The 18,873-nt window shown below is 39.9% G+C and overlaps 1 protein-coding gene across 4 annotated transcripts in view; it reads left to right on the forward strand.

Moving 5' to 3' along the window:
• Nucleotides 1-18,666, forward strand: part of nalcn (sodium leak channel, non-selective) — a 76,686-nt gene extending 58,020 nt beyond the window's left edge. For 3 of the 4 annotated variants that reach the window (XM_086265466.1, XM_086265468.1, XM_086265469.1), the window contains 29 exons: nucleotides 1,950-2,086; nucleotides 2,740-2,881; nucleotides 3,043-3,116; nucleotides 4,720-4,821; nucleotides 4,917-4,986; nucleotides 5,173-5,264; nucleotides 5,417-5,539; nucleotides 5,695-5,751; nucleotides 6,268-6,388; nucleotides 6,467-6,598; nucleotides 7,137-7,304; nucleotides 8,414-8,518; nucleotides 8,941-9,047; nucleotides 9,128-9,248; nucleotides 9,348-9,446; nucleotides 9,746-9,839; nucleotides 12,125-12,231; nucleotides 12,391-12,468; nucleotides 12,555-12,674; nucleotides 12,768-12,836; nucleotides 12,940-13,088; nucleotides 13,280-13,373; nucleotides 13,717-13,849; nucleotides 15,064-15,179; nucleotides 15,606-15,763; nucleotides 16,813-16,963; nucleotides 17,078-17,227; nucleotides 17,364-17,481; nucleotides 17,771-18,666. In XM_086265466.1, the coding sequence (XP_086121592.1) occupies nucleotides 1,950-2,086; nucleotides 2,740-2,881; nucleotides 3,043-3,116; nucleotides 4,720-4,821; nucleotides 4,917-4,986; nucleotides 5,173-5,264; nucleotides 5,417-5,539; nucleotides 5,695-5,751; nucleotides 6,268-6,388; nucleotides 6,467-6,598; nucleotides 7,137-7,304; nucleotides 8,414-8,518; nucleotides 8,941-9,047; nucleotides 9,128-9,248; nucleotides 9,348-9,446; nucleotides 9,746-9,839; nucleotides 12,125-12,231; nucleotides 12,391-12,468; nucleotides 12,555-12,674; nucleotides 12,768-12,836; nucleotides 12,940-13,088; nucleotides 13,280-13,373; nucleotides 13,717-13,849; nucleotides 15,064-15,179; nucleotides 15,606-15,763; nucleotides 16,813-16,963; nucleotides 17,078-17,227; nucleotides 17,364-17,481; nucleotides 17,771-17,913 (3,330 nt within the window). In that variant the 3' untranslated portion in view covers nucleotides 17,914-18,666. The remainder of the gene's footprint in view (nucleotides 1-1,949; nucleotides 2,087-2,739; nucleotides 2,882-3,042; nucleotides 3,117-4,719; nucleotides 4,822-4,916; nucleotides 4,987-5,172; nucleotides 5,265-5,416; nucleotides 5,540-5,694; nucleotides 5,752-6,267; nucleotides 6,389-6,466; nucleotides 6,599-7,136; nucleotides 7,305-8,413; nucleotides 8,519-8,940; nucleotides 9,048-9,127; nucleotides 9,249-9,347; nucleotides 9,447-9,745; nucleotides 9,840-12,124; nucleotides 12,232-12,390; nucleotides 12,469-12,554; nucleotides 12,675-12,767; nucleotides 12,837-12,939; nucleotides 13,089-13,279; nucleotides 13,374-13,716; nucleotides 13,850-15,063; nucleotides 15,180-15,605; nucleotides 15,764-16,812; nucleotides 16,964-17,077; nucleotides 17,228-17,363; nucleotides 17,482-17,770) is intronic. The other variant, XM_086265467.1, reaches the window with a different exon arrangement.
• Nucleotides 18,667-18,873: the final 207 nt, after the last annotated feature.

Consider the following 18,873-nt stretch of genomic DNA (forward strand, 5'->3'; position numbering starts at 1 on the left):
GAGGATGAAACAATTAGAGGTCAGTGAGGGAAGGAATAAATGGAATCTGAACCTGAAACTGAGATCGTGAAATTTAATGCTAACTTTTTTTTTAATATCTTTCATTTATAAAAGAGTATAAATATTTAAACAAATATATAAATATACAAAAAACAAAAGGCTAGAGGTTGAAGGCTTAGTTGTAGAGATGACTTTTGATGAGTTTCTTGAAGGACTCCATTGACGGGGCATTGCAAAGCTCTTTTGGGAGAAAGTTCCAGAGGGTGGGAGCTGCCACACTGAAGGCTCTGTCCCATGGCTGGGGATCTTAGCATCTGAGACTTTGTGTATGGGTGGAGCAGGTCACACAGGTACTGAGGGACCCGGGCTTTAAGGGATTTGTAAGTGAGAAGAAGGAACTTGTAAGGATGATCTTATATAAAGAAACACTGAGACTTTGAGTTTGATAGAAAAGAACAAGTTCTGTAAAGGATAGAGGGAAATCTTTGCTTTGTTGCATTGTTGTAGCAGATAAGGGTGTAGGGGTTTGTTGAAGGTGCACATCTCACTGAGTTGGCCCAATTGATTAGTACCCTTGGGAGCCAGGAGGTCCATATTAATGATGTGTGTGTGTGTGTGTGCGTGTGTGTGTGTTTCAAGTTTCAGTAAAAGAACTGCAGCACTGAAAATAAGCTCACGATTGTGCTCAAAACATTTTTTTTCCTATTCTGTGCTCTTGCAGCAAACACAGCACGCAGTTCTTTTAAATAATGACTTGTTTTACATCTTGAAATCCATTTGTCTTTTTTTTTTTTCAATCATCAATTAAGTTTTGTGTCGTTATTTTTGCCGGCTTCCATCTGTTGGCTTGTCTCTTTTACCTTTTTTTAGTCTCAGTCTCTCTTTCTGCCCTGTGTCTATCTTGGGAGTCAGTATAGACAGAAAGCCTAGGCAAGAGAACGCTGGTGCATAATTCCATCTTCACAGTATGCCACACACCCACTCAGGGTAAAGGAGAAGCTCCAACATTTTAGTCTGCTAAAAACAAAAAGAGGAAGTGGATAGGCAGATTTCCATCCCTTCCTTTCTCAGGTTTCTCTGTTCTCTGGCTGTTATCCCTCAGATCCGAGAGGCTGTTCCAGTCATTTGGTCGCTCACAGTCAGACAGCTGCTGACAGAAATACCTATACGGGGAACAGAACGCAGGGACGTTTTTATCAGCAGACAGACAGTCACACAACGCCACGACTGACAGAGAAATATTCACAGAGCCCAGTCAATATATTTCACAGCAGTTACCTTCTTCGAATGATAAGCTCCAGTTCCCCTCGTAGGCCTAATCTGCAATGCATCAGGGATTATCTCCATGCACCCATACAGAGAATACCTGCAAGAGAATTTCAGTCAGCCCCCCCAATATGTAATTAATGGAAATAATTGGTTTTAGTCCCTTTGTCATCTTTTGATTTCACCAGTCTGCGCTGCATTGCTTAAGCCCGCACACATGCACATTATTCTGTCATTATTGTTTCTTTTCTCCATTAACCCCTCCAGAGTAATCTTTCTTTTTTTTTTATCTTCTGTTGCCTTCTCCCTTCTTTTCTGAAAAGTAAGTGGGATCTCATCCTAAACGTGGTTGTCTGTACTGTATGTGTTGTGAGTGTTGTAGGTAAGTGTGTTGCTGCCATCATCTGGCAGAAATATAAAGCTGCACCCTCAAAGCCGTTACCTCTGGATATCCCACACATAACCTCACACCTTCTGCTTATGAATAGCAATGAAAACCTGCAGATCTCAAGATCAAAAACCTTCATACAACCCGAACTCAGTCTAACCGTTCCCGTTTCCCCCCTCCTTGGTTTCTAACTTAAATCCCTCTCTTCTCATGCTGTCAAGGCCGACTGCATTCTTTAAGAGTGCCCTGCAGTTCTGTTCTGTGCTTAAACTGCCTCTCATCCTCCCTCTGTTAGCTCAAGCAAAGCGAAGCCAATGCTGACACCAAAGAGAAGCTCCCTCTACGACTCAGGATCTTTGAAAAGTTCCCCAACAGACCTCAGATGGTGAAAATTTCCAAGCTTCCATCTGATTTCACTGTGCCCAGGATCAGGTAAACACACAAACACACACCTTAAACACAAAAACTTTACATAATTTGGGCTATTTTTTGTCATGAAGAGAAAATGAAGAACGATATCCACCAGAGCTAAAAAGATACACAGACATTTAAAGTGAGCTAGATTAAATATAGGGACAATGTTATGTTAAGTAGTAATTCTCAGTGTGGGTTTATGAGTGTGGGTTTTAACAGAGACCACCAAAGATGTGAAGCTTTTGAATTCCACCAGTAGTTTCCAGACATTATGCAAACAAAGTAAAAAGTAACGTTTTCATTCCTGCTCCTAGTTTAAAGCAGCTAGTTGGTCATTTGCAAAACAGACTTTTTATGTTCTGCAGCCTTTAGCGGTAAAACTGAACTATATTTGATGCAAAGTCCGGCTCATAATTTAGCTTTATTGTTTAGTTGCCGAGTAGTGCAGGGCCGAGTCCTTCACCCTAAAGAAATCTCCCTCTGCAGCCCATCTGCTGGGTTGCTGCACTAAGAGCTTCCACTGCAGCTGAATTTGCACTGATGTAATTATGCGTCTAAGATAAGCTTTATAAATTTGTGATCGTCTACTTCTGAATATGGATTTCTTTAGGGGGACACCGTACATTAAAATTCATGATATTTCTGTGCGTGCTGTTTGTCGTGTACTTTAGGGAGAGTTTTATGAAGCAGTTCATCGATCGTCAGCAACAGGATACCAGCTGTCTGTTCCGGCGTCTCCCCTCCGCTTCATCCTCCTCTTGTGACCACTCCAAACGCTCAGCAATTGAAGACAACAAATATATTGACCAAAAGGTGCTTTCACAGACTTCTTTGCCTGCTCGCTTACATGCTATTCCTTTCTTTGTCTCTGTGACTGTAAATATACAGCAAAATGAAGCAGATTGCCACGTTGTACCTAATATTTACAGCTGTGTAGGTTTTTTTTTTTTTTTTAACTGACCGTGCTTTCTTAGCTTCGAAGGTCAATATTTAGCATCCGAGCTCGTAACCTCCTGGAGAAAGAAACTACAATCAATAAAATCCTACGGTAAGACACGACTACACCTGAGTAATTGTGACAAACTGTGCTAAATTTGATTAATACACGTATCGTACGCCAGCTCGCGCATCACAGTGAAATGAGGATATTAATATGCTGCAATAAACTATAATGTAACTTATATTTCTGTAACATGTTCACGTTTCATCCGCCTCTGTTCTAAATTTAACCTGCGCGTACAGACATCTTTTGACCATCTACTCCCTGCTTTTAGGCAATCAGTTATTTGCATGTTTTTGCTTTTTTACAGTAATTCATACACTTTCAGTTTTATACCTTCCTTAAAGACTTGAGTTAAATGTGTTTACAATGCATTATCCATAGTCATAAAAATGCATCGTGGGCTCTGCGTGGGTGAAACTAATAATGTGTGTACATATTAGGTGTAGCTGTGCCACAGCAGCACTCTTGTATTGTTAATGCTTCTCTCTGTTTTTTGTTTTGTTTTGTTTTATTCGGCACACACACACACACTCAGACGCACACACAGGCCCACTTCAGACTCATTTACTGTTGCGATGAAGTAAATGGATAATTTGCTGTTCAGCATGGCAGAGCTGGCACTAAGTGCAGATTAGCTTGCCGGCACCGTGTCCAATCCGTCCCCCCTCCCCTTCCATTCCAATATTCTGTCAGTCTGAAAGATAGACAGCTTATCAGTAGTCATAACACGATCTGTCTGGCCAGCCATCCTCCACACAAGCACACAATTAGGCTCACATACCAGCATAGTCAAACACACGCGCAGTCCAGCATACGCAGGAATTCATGCGTGCTTATTGCCAGTAAACAAGCAATCGCTCAGAGTCTCCATAAATGATTAAAGTACACACGTTGCTGGTGCCACAATGTCATTAGCTCTGTTCTGGTACATGGCTCTGCTGTTAGTCAGAACAGACAGTAATGATCAGAGTCTCTCTCTCACTCACACACACACACAAACACTGACTAATGGAATGATTCAAACCAGTTTCACAATGGTAGACTGGGTTACTACAGTCCTCTTATGGTTCCAGACTGACAAAAGCCAGAGATGACTTGTTACACTAAAAGATGGACAAGAGCTAACTATCTTGTCACACTAGGGGTGGGAATTCTAGTGCAACTTATGATATTTTGATATCACGATATGCTACAACAACACGGCGATTCTTAGGTGCTTGCAAGGCAGTTATGAATGAGTAACTAAAGAAGGGGAAAATACTCTTAAAAAGGCAAAAGTGTATTTATTGGCAGCACTGTGGTGTCAGTGTTTGTCTGTACTGAGCATTATTTAATATGAAATTTTTTATTAATGTGCCAATTCAGTTACTTCTCTAATATTATGCCCCCCACTGTCAGTAATAGCTGCCATTTTCCTGTCCTTTGAGTTTCTTCCTCTTCACTGCAAGCTGATTAGCTTCAATTAACTGTACCCTCATTCACTGGATAAACAGCACCGTCTGGAATCATGAACTAGTGACTCTGGTGAAGGACCATGTTTAGAGCATCTACATGTCTTTATAAAAAATTGGTACTTGATAACAAGAGGTAGCAAGGCAGTATATAGTTTTATTGGTATTGCAAACTGTATTGTGTCTGTGTTTCCAAGCGCTTGCACAACACAGCGGATACAAAGTGGATCTTTTGAAGGCCAGCCTGCCAAAGAACGCTCCATACTCAGTGTCCAGCATCACGTGCGGCAAGAGCGCAGGTCTGACGTACACTTTGATGCACAGACAGAAACTTAGACACTTGTGCTTTACTGTCGAGACCTTGTATCTTATGGTCTGCTTTTTGCGTCTGCAGATCTCTGCGACATGGTTCTACTAGTCAGAGGATCAGCCGAGGGAAATCGCTGGAGACTCTCACTCAGGATGTCAGTACAAAGTCACATCCCAGCACATACTTTGCACTAGGCTTGTTTGTTGCCAGATAAAGCGCTTCTGATTCTATGGTCCTTAAAAATATATCTCAGTATATGCAAGAAGTGTAAGAAGATGACAGGGAATTTCTGTAATAAAAAAATGAGTCATATATATTGTCTATTTTTTTCTTTCCCCAGCATTCCAGCACAGTGCGTTATCGTAATGCCCAGAGAGAGGATAGCGAGATCAAGATGATCCAAGAAAAGAAAGAACAAGCTGAAATGAAAAGGTTTTCACACACAATATTATAATTACGTTAAATCAAGTTCTTCACCAAAAAGTAACTCAGTTAAGTATGGCTAAACAATGGTTTATTCTCTGACGTGATTGATATGAAGTCACTGGTATTTTCTCCACGTCTTTGCTTGTGTGGCTGAGCAGGAAGGTTCAGGAGGAGGAGCTGAGGGAGAACCATCCTTACTTCGATAAGCCTCTTTTTATCGTGGGGCGTGAGCACCGTTTCAGGAACTTCTGCAGGATGATTGTTCGAGCTCGCTTCAATGCGTAAGACTGGTCTTAAATCTAAACTAACAGACACACACACATACAGTGTTTATATGAATCTTTGTAGTAAGAAAATGTTTTGAACCTTATGTTTTCTGTCTGTCTGTATGTTTTTTGTGTGTGTGTTTTTTGTTTTTCTATGACTTCATATGTAGATCAAAAACTGATCCAATAACTGGAGCAGTGAAGAACACCAAATACCACCAGCTGTAGTAAGTGTGATGAATTATTGATTGCCTGACTCTCCATCGATCTGTTCATTGTGCAACAGTGGAATACTCATTAATTCTGTGGCTTATTATTTGTCTGTTGTGCTTCCCCAAACTGTGGTAAGGAATGAAAATTGTGAAGTGAAGAGCTGTGAAATATATTTCACCCATTATGCAGCCTGATAGTAATTCAGCCGAGCAGAGAAACTGATTACTGAAGTGAGAAGCAGAGCAGTCCTTTGTATCAGATACCGTTGGTGCCTGGGGACATCTTGCTGTAAAACAGATCGGCCTGCTCACACGTGCACACAGACACACACACACTAAGATTTATTCACTCTCACTTTCTGATACCTTTCCCCACTCATCCTTGTTCTCTCTTTGTCTTGCCGTACCTATCTTTTTTTATATTGTATTAGTGTTTTTCTGGCTAGCAAACCAAATTGCTCTCTTGGCCTACTTACTGTATACCAAACCTACTTTTTCTTTGCGTGAAATCTGATGTGCGTTTCCCTGCAGTGATCTTCTGGGCTTAGTCACCTATCTGGACTGGGTTATGATTGTTGTGACCATCTGCTCTTGCATCTCCATGATGTTCGAATCCCCCTTCACCAGGGTTATGCACGCCCCCACCCTTCAGGTATTAAAAAGATGACTGATGGTTCATGAACAGTCAAGCGCAGGGATAAATGCACTAAACCAGTGGCGTCTGTTTCAGATTGGGGAGTATGTATTTGTGATCTTCATGAGCATTGAGCTCAACCTGAAGATCATGGCCGACGGTCTGTTCTTCACCCCGACAGCTGTCATCAGAGACTTTGGAGGCGTCATGGACATCTTTATCTATCTCGTGAGAAATCTAATATAAATATTGCTTCATCGTGTTTTTCCATTTAGTCGAGTGAGGGGACATAGACCAAATGCAAAGATATTATGCATTTTTGTTTGCTATTAACTATTATAGGAGTATTTTGGACCTTTTAACATTCATATGACTTTCCAGAAAATTTTACATCTGACAACCACCTCACAGATTTGTTGTTGCTGCAAATGTTGCCTTACTTAGAGTTACGCAGTAACCATATGAATCAAAAACTGTATCCAGTTTTAGTGCCTTACTATCATGATTTTTTTTGAAAGCTGCAGTTTTGATGTGAAATAGAAGTGGTCAATAGAAGAAATATTTTATGCTGAATGTTATTCAGGCTTCAAAGTTGGAGAGTCTTTGGTTTGGGTTCAGTAGATCAGGTTTGTCCAATGTTTAGTACTGAGAGAAATGAAAAGAGAATGGATAGTTTCAGTGTTGTTGTTGGAAACTAAAATATGAATCACGTTGCTGTAAAATCAGTAGGATGCTATTCATGCTTGCTTTGCTGTGTTCGCTGTAGGTGAGTCTGATCTTTCTGTGCTGGCTACCTCCTGACGTTCCTCCTGAGTCTGGGGCTCAGCTGCTGATGATGCTGCGCTGCCTGCGTCCGCTCAGGATCTTCAAGCTGGTACCCCAGATGAGGAAGGTGGTGCGGGAGGTTCTCAAAGGATTCAAGGAGATTTTTCTGGTTAGCACCTGTTTGCATTTTCCACCTGTGTGTGGCAGAGTGTGTGACTTTTTTTTTTAATATACCAGATAACAAGACAAATAGATTATTTTATCTACAGTAGCGGCAGATTATTGTTTTTTATTAATGAGGGAAACAAAAAAAAAACCTTCTCGTGAATTTCGATTAATATAACTCAGTCTTCTCTTACAGGACTTACTATTTTTGCAGGAGAACTATTTAAATAGGGTTCAAATATTTGTTTAAATCAAAATGAACTTTTCTTACCTTAAACTTGATACCTTACCTTCAACCTGACCGCCACACTGCTTATAAAATAAAGTGACACTGCTCAGGAATTTCAGAAAACAAATGGGAAGCTGTATAAAATACAGTAAATGCAATAAAGGAAATAAAGACACAATACAGTGCTTTAAAGATCATAATGCACAGCATGTCGAACAGAAACATTTTTTGTACCAGTCTGTAAATAATAAACAGTTTGAACTTGATGACGTCAACATCAAGAAGGATTTTGATGTTGTTTCAGTTAAGTTGACCAACTTAACTGAAATTTCTCATCCATGGGATAATAAAGGTTTATTCTATTCTATTAATTGAAATTTAGAAAGCAAAATATTTTCCCATCCATGCTTATTTTAGCTACTCAAAAGTTTGAGGTATTCCCTATTGTACTTTTTTGTTTCATATCTGCCAACTGAGACTGCAGGCGGAGTGTTTAGTAATTTTTTTTAAAAAGAGTGTTAAATAATTAATGCCCAAATTTCACATTTCTTTTTTTTTTAAATTCATCTGATCAGTGACTTAGTGATGGCTTAACTTGCATTAGTGCTCACAGTGGCTTCTTCTTATACCCCATTATGTATATTAACCAATTTTATTACAAACTGAGCGCAACTTTTTTCTAAACGGACAGCATGTACCAGCTTTTCTGGAAACTGAATATAGTTATAGTTGTGTTACAATGTTATAGTTACAAAAAATGTGCTGTAATTATTGATTTTTACTCTGTCTGATTGATTTTCCTGGCTGAGGTTTCTACATCCACTGCTCTCATACTTGGATTATGTTCAACTTGTGTCTTAAATTCCTGATTGATTTTTCTGCAGGTTTCCATTCTGCTCCTCACACTGATGCTGGTGTTCGCAAGCTTTGGAGTTCAACTGTTCGCCGGAAAGCTTGCCAAGTGCAACGACCCCAGTGTTCTTAAACGGGTACAGCAAGAAACTCCTCACTGACCCACTGTTCTACACTTCCTGCAGAGAACTACAGGCTGAATAAGTAGAAGGGGCCTCCCCAGTCAAATCAATAAACCAGTGTTTCCTTTTATCCTATTTTCTTAACAACAGTCCTCACGCTTTTTTCAGCTTGTGCTAGAACAAAACCTTTTATTTTATAAACAGTTGTTCCAAGATAATTGACTATATCTAGAAAAGTATTTCTTATTTAAGTTAAATGCAAGTGCTTTTTATTTAAGTCTACTGTAATGCACTAGACTTCATTATTGTGAAAGTCTTTGGGTATATTATTTTCATAAATCATGAATCCAAAAATAGCCCTTTTCTTCCATTTCATTAAATGTTCTGATTATTGTTCCTTTCTGTGTTTTGCTGTTAAACTTTGTGGCCTGTCACAGGAGGATTGTCACGGGATATTCCGAATAAACGTCAGTGTTTCCAGAAATCTGAACCTGAAACTGAAGCCTGGAGAAAAGAAACCAGGTTTCTGGGTACCACGGGTCTGGTAAGACTTGTTTTTCTGCTTGTGTGTGCATTTGTTTTTGCACAGCCAGTCATTAATGCACACATTATGACCTCTTCTAGGGCCAATCCACGAAATTTTAATTTTGACAATGTGGGAAATGCCATGCTGGCTCTGTTTGAAGTGCTCTCACTAAAAGGGTGGGTGGAGGTCCGAGATGTCATTATTCACCGTGTTGGACCGGTACTGATCCTTAACATTTCATATAACAATGAATTTTCTCATTTTATGCCTGCAGTGCGTCAGCTGCTCTACACATTTTCTAACTCTTTGTGTCTGCAGATCCATGGCATCTACATTCATGTCTTTGTGTTTCTGGGATGTATGATTGGACTCACTCTGTTTGTGGGTGTCGTCATTGCAAACTTCAATGAGAACAAGGTAAGAGCCGTACTGCGTATACATTATAGTAGATACACCTTCTTGCCTTTTATTGCCTACCACCATACTGTGTGGTATGTGGGGCATTATGGTGTCACTCTGACCACTAGTTAAACAAAACTGACCAATTAAAATGCATCTTGTTTTAGATTTTTGTGAGGCGTGTTCCCCTGTTGTTTGGCATCAGATAGAATAGTGCAACACATATTAAACCTGGTGATGGTGCAGTTATGTGGTACTCCTTCTAGGCCTCTAGGCTTACAACCACGAGGAGTTAAGATTGTGTCTCATCTCAACAGGGTACTGCTCTGCTAACAGTGGACCAGAGAAGATGGGAGGATCTGAAGAGTCGATTGAAAATAGCCCAACCTCTACACCTACCCCCTCGCCCAGGTTTGAGTGTACATAATAAAATAACATAATACATTTCACCAATGGTTTGCAAAACACAGCTGCAGGCAGCAATAAGAGAACCAAGAAATAGGAACATTTTTTTAAATATACTTTTTTTGCAACATCCCCCAGTGACTGTGTGCAAAACCTGGTAACCAACTACAAGTAACGGCTTACTACTCTGCCATAACAAGTCACGTTTTGGGGATCAAATAGTTTTTTCACTCAATGACAGGCAAATCAATTTATAACGTTTATGCAATGTCTCCCCCAATCACAGTTTTGGTAAACTCTTTTAGTACAGCAGTTAAAAAAAGGTTAAAATAGTCAAACATTACAGTTGAAAAAAAAACTAACTAACTAGCACATCGCACATATAAGACGGCATTAAGTGGCTCAGTATGACAGTGTTATTCATATGTGACCCGCAACAGCACTGGAACTCTGTCACTGAATTACATGTCATTGCTTTCTTTTGCTGCCTGCAAGTGGAAATATTTGTTCAGACTTTATCTGATTTTCCTACCTGAGTTGAAGAAAACTGCCAGCTTTATTACAAAGTAAAATCATGCGGCTGCTCTCCCTTTAGTGATTAGAGTCATGAGAACAGTAGAAGTGCCTCAGAGGCAGTGTGGGAAATTGTCTGTTAGTACAGTTGAGGCTGAGAGCTAACAGAAAATCAATCGCTTAAGTTTTAGTCATCACCGCCGCTTATTCCAGCACCATCAACCTGACTTTGATCCTCATCCAAAGGTCTTCAGTGCAGGCACCACTCACTCACTCACTACCCGTGGTTCATTAAAACACTGAGCTGGTCTGTGCTCACACAGTCACATCCAAAGTACTTACAAACACTCTTTGTGGCCAGCAGTCATATAGTATATAGACTCACAACCTGCAGATTTCATTGTTTGATTTTCCTTGCTTTTTCATTTGATATTAAATGATCTTTGAAAGTGGGCAAAAGAAACCACTATATAATATTTAGGAACATTATATTTTTGAAATATGATGCTTAAGTAGGAAGTGTCTCACAAACACAACACAACACGTCATGCCACTAAAGAAACAGCTGAGAAACAAAGGCATTGACGTTTATCAGTCTGGAAAGAGTTACAAAGCCATTTCTAAGGCTTTGGGACTCCAGTGAACCACGATGAGAGCCATTATCCACAAATGGAGGAAACTTGGAACAGTGGTGAGCGTTCCCAGGATTAACCTATCAAATTACTCTAAGAGTCCATCAACGACCCATCCAGGAGGTCGCAAAATAACCCAGAACAACATCTGAAGAACTGCAGGCCTTACCTGCCTCAGTTAAAGTCACAGTGCATGTTTCATCAAAAAGGAAGAGAGTGGGCAAGAATGGCCTCAGTGGAACAATCCAACTCGAATATTCTGTCGACTGACGAGAAAAAAGTGGGACTTTTTGGAAGGTTGTAGTCCCGTTACGTCTGGTGTAAAATGAACAGCATTTCAAAGAACAGTCAGTGAAACATGCTGGTGGGGCTTCCTTGCTGCCTCATGATGCTGTCATTGATGAAATCATGAATTTTGCTCTCTAACAGAAGATCCTGTAGGAGAATGTCCGGCCATCAGTTCATACCCTGAAGTTCAAGCACACATTGGGTAATGCAGGAGGACGATCTCTTAATGACTCAAAAAAAGACAAAACAAAATGAAGTTTTTGGAGTGACCCAATCAAAGATCGTCTGATTGAGATGTTTGGCATGACCTTTAACAGGCCGTTCATGCTCAAAAACCCTCCAGTGTGTCTGAATTAAACAATTCTGCAAAGAGGAGTTGGCCAAAGTGATCTGAAAGGCTCATAGAATAAAAGTCGCAAAGACACTGCATTCAGACTATGAATGTATTCTGCCTTAGATAACTTAGATTTGATAAGATTAGAAAGGTTTTCTAAATATGCTTAAGAGGATCAACATTTTGGTTCATGAAGTGCAGAAGCTGCCGTTTGAGACAGCCTGTCCAAAAAACTTGCCAAATTCACAAAAACTTAAGCATGTTGGCATGTTTTTCCCTTTATCTACTTGAATAAATATGCTGCACTAAAGTCTCATTGGCCAGGTAATAATAATCGAACAGTCTATGAGTGCCATCTGTTGGACAGTAGGGGTTACTACTGAAAGTTAAATCACCCGGGTTATTCAATACAAGAGCCTTTTCAAACATTTATAACTGATCACTGATGATCAAAAATGCCACAATTCTCCAAAATCGTTGTTTAGGTTTCACTGAATTTTTTTGCCTTCTTTTGTGCTTGACAGAGAACGGAGGTTTCCGGGCCAAGATGTACGACATTACTCAGCATCCCTTCTTCAAACGGGGCATTGCTGTGCTGGTACTGGCACAATCTGTCCTCCTCTCAGTCAAGGTAACACCTCATTTAACAGTATATGACGCCGTATTACCTGAGAGTGCTTCTAATTGTCTTTGTTCAGTTTACACTCTCAGCTGGCTTTTTAATTATCGCAGATGTGAACCCAATTTTATATGTATGAACTGACGTCGGTCTTTTTGTGTTTTTCCTCAGTGGAATGTAGGTGATGACGGTGTAACATTTCCCCTTGCCACTATGTCTGTAGTTTTTACCTTCATATTCGTCCTGGAGGTGAGCCTGTTTTGGGGGGGATGGCTGGGGTATTTGTAATGTACCTGAGTGGCTTTATTTACTTTACTGCTGCTGTTGTTTTATAGGTGACAATGAAGCTGATAGCCATGTCCCCCGCTGGTTACTGGCAGAGTCGACGAAATCGGTATGACCTCCTGGTTACATCGCTCGGTGTCATCTGGATTGTTCTGCACTTTTCCTTACTGGTTAGAAAAATCTGTTAAACAAATTCAAATTCAGTCAGTATTATTGATTTTTTTTCACTACAGCTAAAATTACTGTACAATTTTCTACTCCAGAATGCGTACACCTACATGATGGGCACATGTGTGATTGTCTTCAGGTTCTTCACAATATGTGGGAAACATGTGAGTACATTAGTCAACAAATAAGATAAAGTACTTTATCCAAATAGATTTTCTAGTGTAGGAATAAAATTCTGCTTTTTCACCTTTGTGTACGATCTTAAAGGTGACACTAAAGATGCTGCTGCTCACTGTAGTCGTCAGCATGTACAAGAGCTTCTTCATCATCGTGGGGATGTTTCTCCTTCTTCTCTGCTATGCATTTGCTGGAGTTGTTCTCTTCGGAACCGTCAAATACGGAGAGAACATAAACCGGTAATCATTGCTTTTCCGATCTTTATTATGAAATTTCCCACTCGTGGGACTAATAAAGGTATCTTATCATTATTATTATTATTATTATTATTACTATTTTTTTCAATAAACAATACAGGATGTAAGCAGCGGGTACAGTAAAGGAGTTCTTTACACAGTTGTGTCAGTGTGTCTATCTCCTTCAATCGCAGGCATGCCAACTTCTCCACAGCAGGCAAGGCTATCACTGTTCTCTTCCGTATTGTCACAGGAGAAGATTGGAATAAAATCATGCATGACTGCATGGTAAGATGGGCTGCGGGTACAGTGCACTTCCCCATAGACAAATGTGAAGTGGTTTCTGGGGCCATTTCAGTGCAGTAGGAGGATTTGATTGTTGTCTTTAGTGCTCACAGCATAATATTGTGGTTACTTCTTTATATTTCTATTATTTGGCCATACCCCGCTGATCTCAATGTTGCCGTTCTTCTTAAACCACTTTATTAAAAAAACAAAAAAGAGGACCAGTGGACACTGTTAATATTAGCCATATAAGTAAATAAGAAAACATGTTTAACATGGTTTCTTAGAATATTTGATGTTTGTTTTAATATCTGTTGGTTGATGCAATTTTTTTCCCCCTCCCCAGGTGCAACCACCATTTTGCACCCCAGATAAACATCGCTACTGGGAGACGGACTGTGGCAACTATGCTGGAGCACTCATATACTTCTGCTCTTTCTATGTCATTATAGCCTACATCATGCTCAACCTTCTTGTAGGTCAGTCAATTTTTTGTTATTTATAACCTTGTAATGTCATCTTATTGACTCACCTTTAATGTCGGGTCCAAAAACTAGGTAACTTGTTATATTTTATGATTTGATTTGGGTTAGTACAGTTTAGTTTAGGCAAAAGGATAATGATATCAATATAAACTAGAAAATGTATTTTCTGAAGAAACTGCAGTGCGAATGCTGATAGCTGAATGTTTTAAGCTGAAATGACATAAATGCTGAATTTAAGTTAAAAATGTTGAATGAGATTAAAAATACAGAAATTTTCACCTGAAAACAAAAGTTCAGAACTGCTAAAAGCCGACGTTCACACAGATGAAGTTGAAAAGTAGGTGAACATGTTTAACCTCCTAAGACCCGAACTCTTCCACGACATGCATTTTTAATTCCTCCTTGATATTTGGGCATATTGAGGCCCAATTAATGTAAAAACAAAGAATTACCAGATTTTTTTTTTACCTTTTTTTTTTTTAAAGAAAAATAAGAGCCACATATGAGGATATTTGTTTAAAATTTTGATAGAACAGTAGCAGTACAATGTCCTCGTAAGTAGAAATCAGGCCCATGTTGAGCAAAATTGAGTATTTTGTGATGTCCACATATGTGGACGCCAGGTCCTAGGAGGTTAAAATGTAAATTAGAAAAAGCTGACTAATGACAAAAGAAAAGTTAGAGTCAGAAAACATCTGAATGACAGGAGCGATTTAACAAGTGGGGTCTTTCCTACTGTTGAGACAAACTCCTGACTAAAAATACAGTGTATTTATATGGGTCGGTTAGAAGGTTATCCCTCTACTTGGATTCACACAGTTCAAAAAGTTTACTTCTCTGAGCATTGAAAGACACACTGTTGGAAAGAGAACAACGATGGCCACGTTTTGAGAGTAAAATGAAGGCTGCAGAGCAAACACTGTGCACACAGCAGCAGTTGAAAGAAGTTTTTAAGATTAATCTTAGCATAAAAAATAGCATGAAACTTAAACTGGAACTGAAGAAAAAGTATAACGTTTTAAAGTTTGATTGGTGGCTCTAGGTCAATGAATGTGGAAGTAGTTAGAGTTGAAAAATGAGTAAGTTGAATGAGAATTTGAAGATTCCCCTATTGAAATACATGTCACAATGAAAACTCATAGATAGAGGAACTGGTATTATTGAATATTTCTGCGTGTGTGTATTAATATCTCTTTTTGTGTCTGCAGCCATCATTGTGGAGAACTTCTCTCTGTTCTACTCCACTGAGGAGGACCAGCTGCTGAGCTATAATGACCTGAGGCACTTTCAGATCATCTGGAACATGGTGGATGACAAACGGGAGGTGAGAAATTAGCAAGAGGAGAGTGGGCACAGTTACCATGGCAACATCTCTGGCCATGATAAAACCATAGTTGGTGGCACATTGACTGTTATGAAGCAAAATACTTTTTTTCCAGCTTATTGGAACACACTAGTGGCCAAATATGTTTGCTTAGAATGTCGTCCCCAGTCGCTGAGATATCAGGTCACTTTCTGTTTGGGACCTTCATAGTTCCTTTGCTATGAAAATCAAAGGTTCATAAAATATGATTTAGGTTGTTGAAGAACTTTAGAAACAATCTTAGTTACTTTGTGAGTAAAAAAATCTAAATGCAGTTGATATTTTACAGCTTTTGAAATACACCTAAATCCCAGGATTTCAGGCTTTTAAAGTTCGTTGCATAATTTCTTAATTTACCCCGTGAACTGTGTGACCATCTCTCTCCAGGGTGTAATCCCCACATCCAGGGTGAAGTTTCTGCTTCGTCTGCTTAGAGGCAGGCTGGAGGTGGACCTGGACAAAGACAAGTTGCTGTTTAAACACATGTGCTATGAGATGGAGCGACTTCACAGCGGAGGAGATGTGACCTTTCACGATGTGCTCAGGTGACTGAGATCACACATAGATGCAGAAGATTAACCCTGAAATCAATACCTTCCATTGCTAGTGGCCTGGGATAATTTAGAAATAGTTTTTTTCTTTAGTAAATGTACCTGTCTCACAATGTCTAGAAAACATTCAAGAAGCTTTTGTTTAATGTTTTGTTGTGTGATGCATATCATAAACTTTATATCTTAAGTGTTGCTTGCAGTTTAGAAGCTGCTTGAGTGGTGAGTAAGACTGGAAAAGCACTTTATAAATACAAGCACTTTACAGGTATGTACCTGTCTGTTGGTGCTTTGCACCTGCAAACACTGGTGCCCACAATGTAAGAAATTAGAGTCCATTTCTTCTGAGCCTATTGAGATTAAACTGAGACTAAAGCAGAGATCAGAAGAGGAGTTTGGGGGTCATATTTAAACATGTTCAAATCCACACATATGCTTTTTTGCCACTGCTTTGAATCCACTGACTAGTTTGCAAAAAACAAGTTTTGTTCCTTAAGTGTTAGTTAATATTTAATGAATATTGATTATTATAAAGGTTAGTGATCTTAGGTCTTATATGGGACACTCTCCCTTCTCTCTGAAGCATTAATTAAGGATTGATCGTACATCTTTTAATGTCAGACGGGCTCTTATTACATTCTAAATTAATCTGTAGTTCAAAATGTGTTGTAGACATTTATCAGGGAATTCTGGGCCCTGCTTTAAAGGCATAGAATACGGTCAGTATGGAAGTGTTAAACAGTAACCTAAAATTCATATCAAAGTAATGAGTCACATTGTTTAAACCTGAATCAGGGGATAAAAACCTCTTTTAAGTGCTTCTCATGTTTCCAGTATAAACAGTTGGCAATGTAGAGAGACGCAAATGATGTCATTTTTTAAATATCTGAAATTTTTAATCAGGTGACATCACATTCACCACTTTTAATTCTACCAAACCTATAACTAAATATCTCTCTTTTCTGTATGTTTTTGCGTGTGTGTGTGTGTGTGTGTGTGTGTGTGTGTGTGTGGTTTGTTGTTTGTGTATGTGTGTAATCGTGCAGCATGTTGTCATACCGCTCAGTGGACATAAGAAAGTCTCTCCAGCTGGAGGAGCTGTTGGCAAGGGAACAGCTGGAGTACACCATTGAGGAAGAGGTTGCCAAGCAGACCATACGCATGTGGCTCAAGAAATGCCTCAAACGCATCCGGGCGGTTAGTGTCTTAACAGAAAACACATAGTCATGCTTTGTGTTTTGTTCCCCTGCAGTATCCGCAGTATTGTAAACATGCACGACACTGACCACGAATGTATGCGTGCGTTCACAGAAGCAGCAGCAGTCGTGTAGCATCATTCACAGCCTGAGAGAGAGCCAGCAGCAGGAGCTGAACCGGTTCCTCAACCCTCCCAGCATAGAGACCACAGTGCCAAGTGAAGACCACAATGCTAACAACCCAGACAACCCCTCACAGCCTGAGGTAAAGCCCCGCATCTATACCACCACTCCATACACAGCCAACACATGCTCACAGCGTGATTTATAGCAAGCACATAATATAATCTGCGGGTGTGCGCTTGCATTGGTGAAACAAAGGATCTCTCCTCTTTGTTTAGATGAGTGGCCTCCAGCAGCTTCGGAGCCCCACGTTGTCAGACAGAGGAGGGTACAGGCAGGACTCCTCGGACCTGGGGAGACCACAGAGGAAGCTGGGACAGTGGCGGCTGCCTGCAGGTGTGTCTGCTGTAGTGTGCTGTCTGCGTACTGTAAGAGGCAACATTTCTTTAGAGGGCGTTCTGTAAAAGTGAAAAGTTTTTTGCTCAAGTTTCTCTCTGCCGTGGGAAAATCCAGGCAGTCTGTTTATGAGCTTCAATGTTTTAAAAAAGACATCACCTCATCTTGACACACTCTCGCTTACAGCGGCACGCAGTGAATGTCCATTTGTGGTGGAATTGGTAATATAACATCATAAATTACATGCAGACATCACAAGACTCAGGGTGTGAATGTCTTTCATTCTCAGGTCGCACGAGTGTCAAGTCTATTGTTTGCAAGATGAACCCCGTCAACGACGAGGCTTCTTCAGGGTCAGAGGTGAAGAAGTGGTGGACCCGTCAGCTGACCGTCGAGAGCGACGAGAGCGGCGACGACCTCATTGACATTTAGAGATGAGCTGCGCGGCATCCTGCGGTGTTTTATAGATGAGCTTGGAATCTTGCTGGTTGACTCCAGTTGTTTCATTTTCTCTTGCTGTAACCCGACCAATGGAAACAAAAATGTTTAGCTCTTTTTTCTGATCGAAAAGCTTGGCAGGACGTGTGCGGAGGCTGTCGATGAGCCATCGATCCGGCAGACAGAATTTCTTTAGGTTTGGCATCGGAATGACTGTTTTTTCCACAGTTTCCACTCATTATAATGAGGACTTTTTTCTATGCAGGCACATATGGTGTTAAAGATTATTCAATGACCGAGGCCATGGCGTGTAATACAAACCAAGAAGCTGCTGCTGTATGTGTTTTCTACTGTTTCGTGTCAATATTTGACACTGGCCATTGTGCTGTTGCAGCTCCAGTTTCTGACATCCTTTCATGTTGATGCTCTGTCTCTGTTCTTCTGTTTTAGTCAGTGTTTTCCCATGACGTCTCTGGTGGTCTTCAGTATTACTCATATAAATGTTGATTTCCTCATAGTCACTTTATACTTAAACCAGACCTCTTGTTCTTGTTGGTGGAACAAGCTACATAAATGAAACTTTTAGATTGATGACTGTGAATGTAATTAATACATCTATCCGTATTTGTGTGGCATTAAAACGTTAACTATTTTGTAAATTATTATAAATTCTTAGCTTTATCAAGTATTCAATTCTTCTATTAAATAAAGGCCCAAACCTGTTGGGCATTTATGAGGTAAAAGACTGAGCAGACTGTTTTACTTTCCTTTACATTCAATTGCATACTTTTACAGGATACCTTCGAACAAGGCAACTTAAAGATTTATAGTTAAGTTCTTAATATAACCAGTCATTTATCTCCGTTCTTAGCAAGTTCGATTATGGGGTAAGTCACAGCATAAACCACGTAATATTCCACTATAAAATTTGAAAAGCATAAAAGCTAAAAGTTT

Source organism: Aulonocara sp. 'chitande type north' Nkhata Bay, linkage group LG16 (assembly GCF_057382095.1).
Source record: "Aulonocara sp. 'chitande type north' Nkhata Bay isolate Kocher_YH1m ecotype deep benthic linkage group LG16, A_spYH_male_GT1.1, whole genome shotgun sequence".
Lineage (NCBI taxonomy): Eukaryota > Metazoa > Chordata > Actinopteri > Cichliformes > Cichlidae > Aulonocara > Aulonocara sp. 'chitande type north' Nkhata Bay.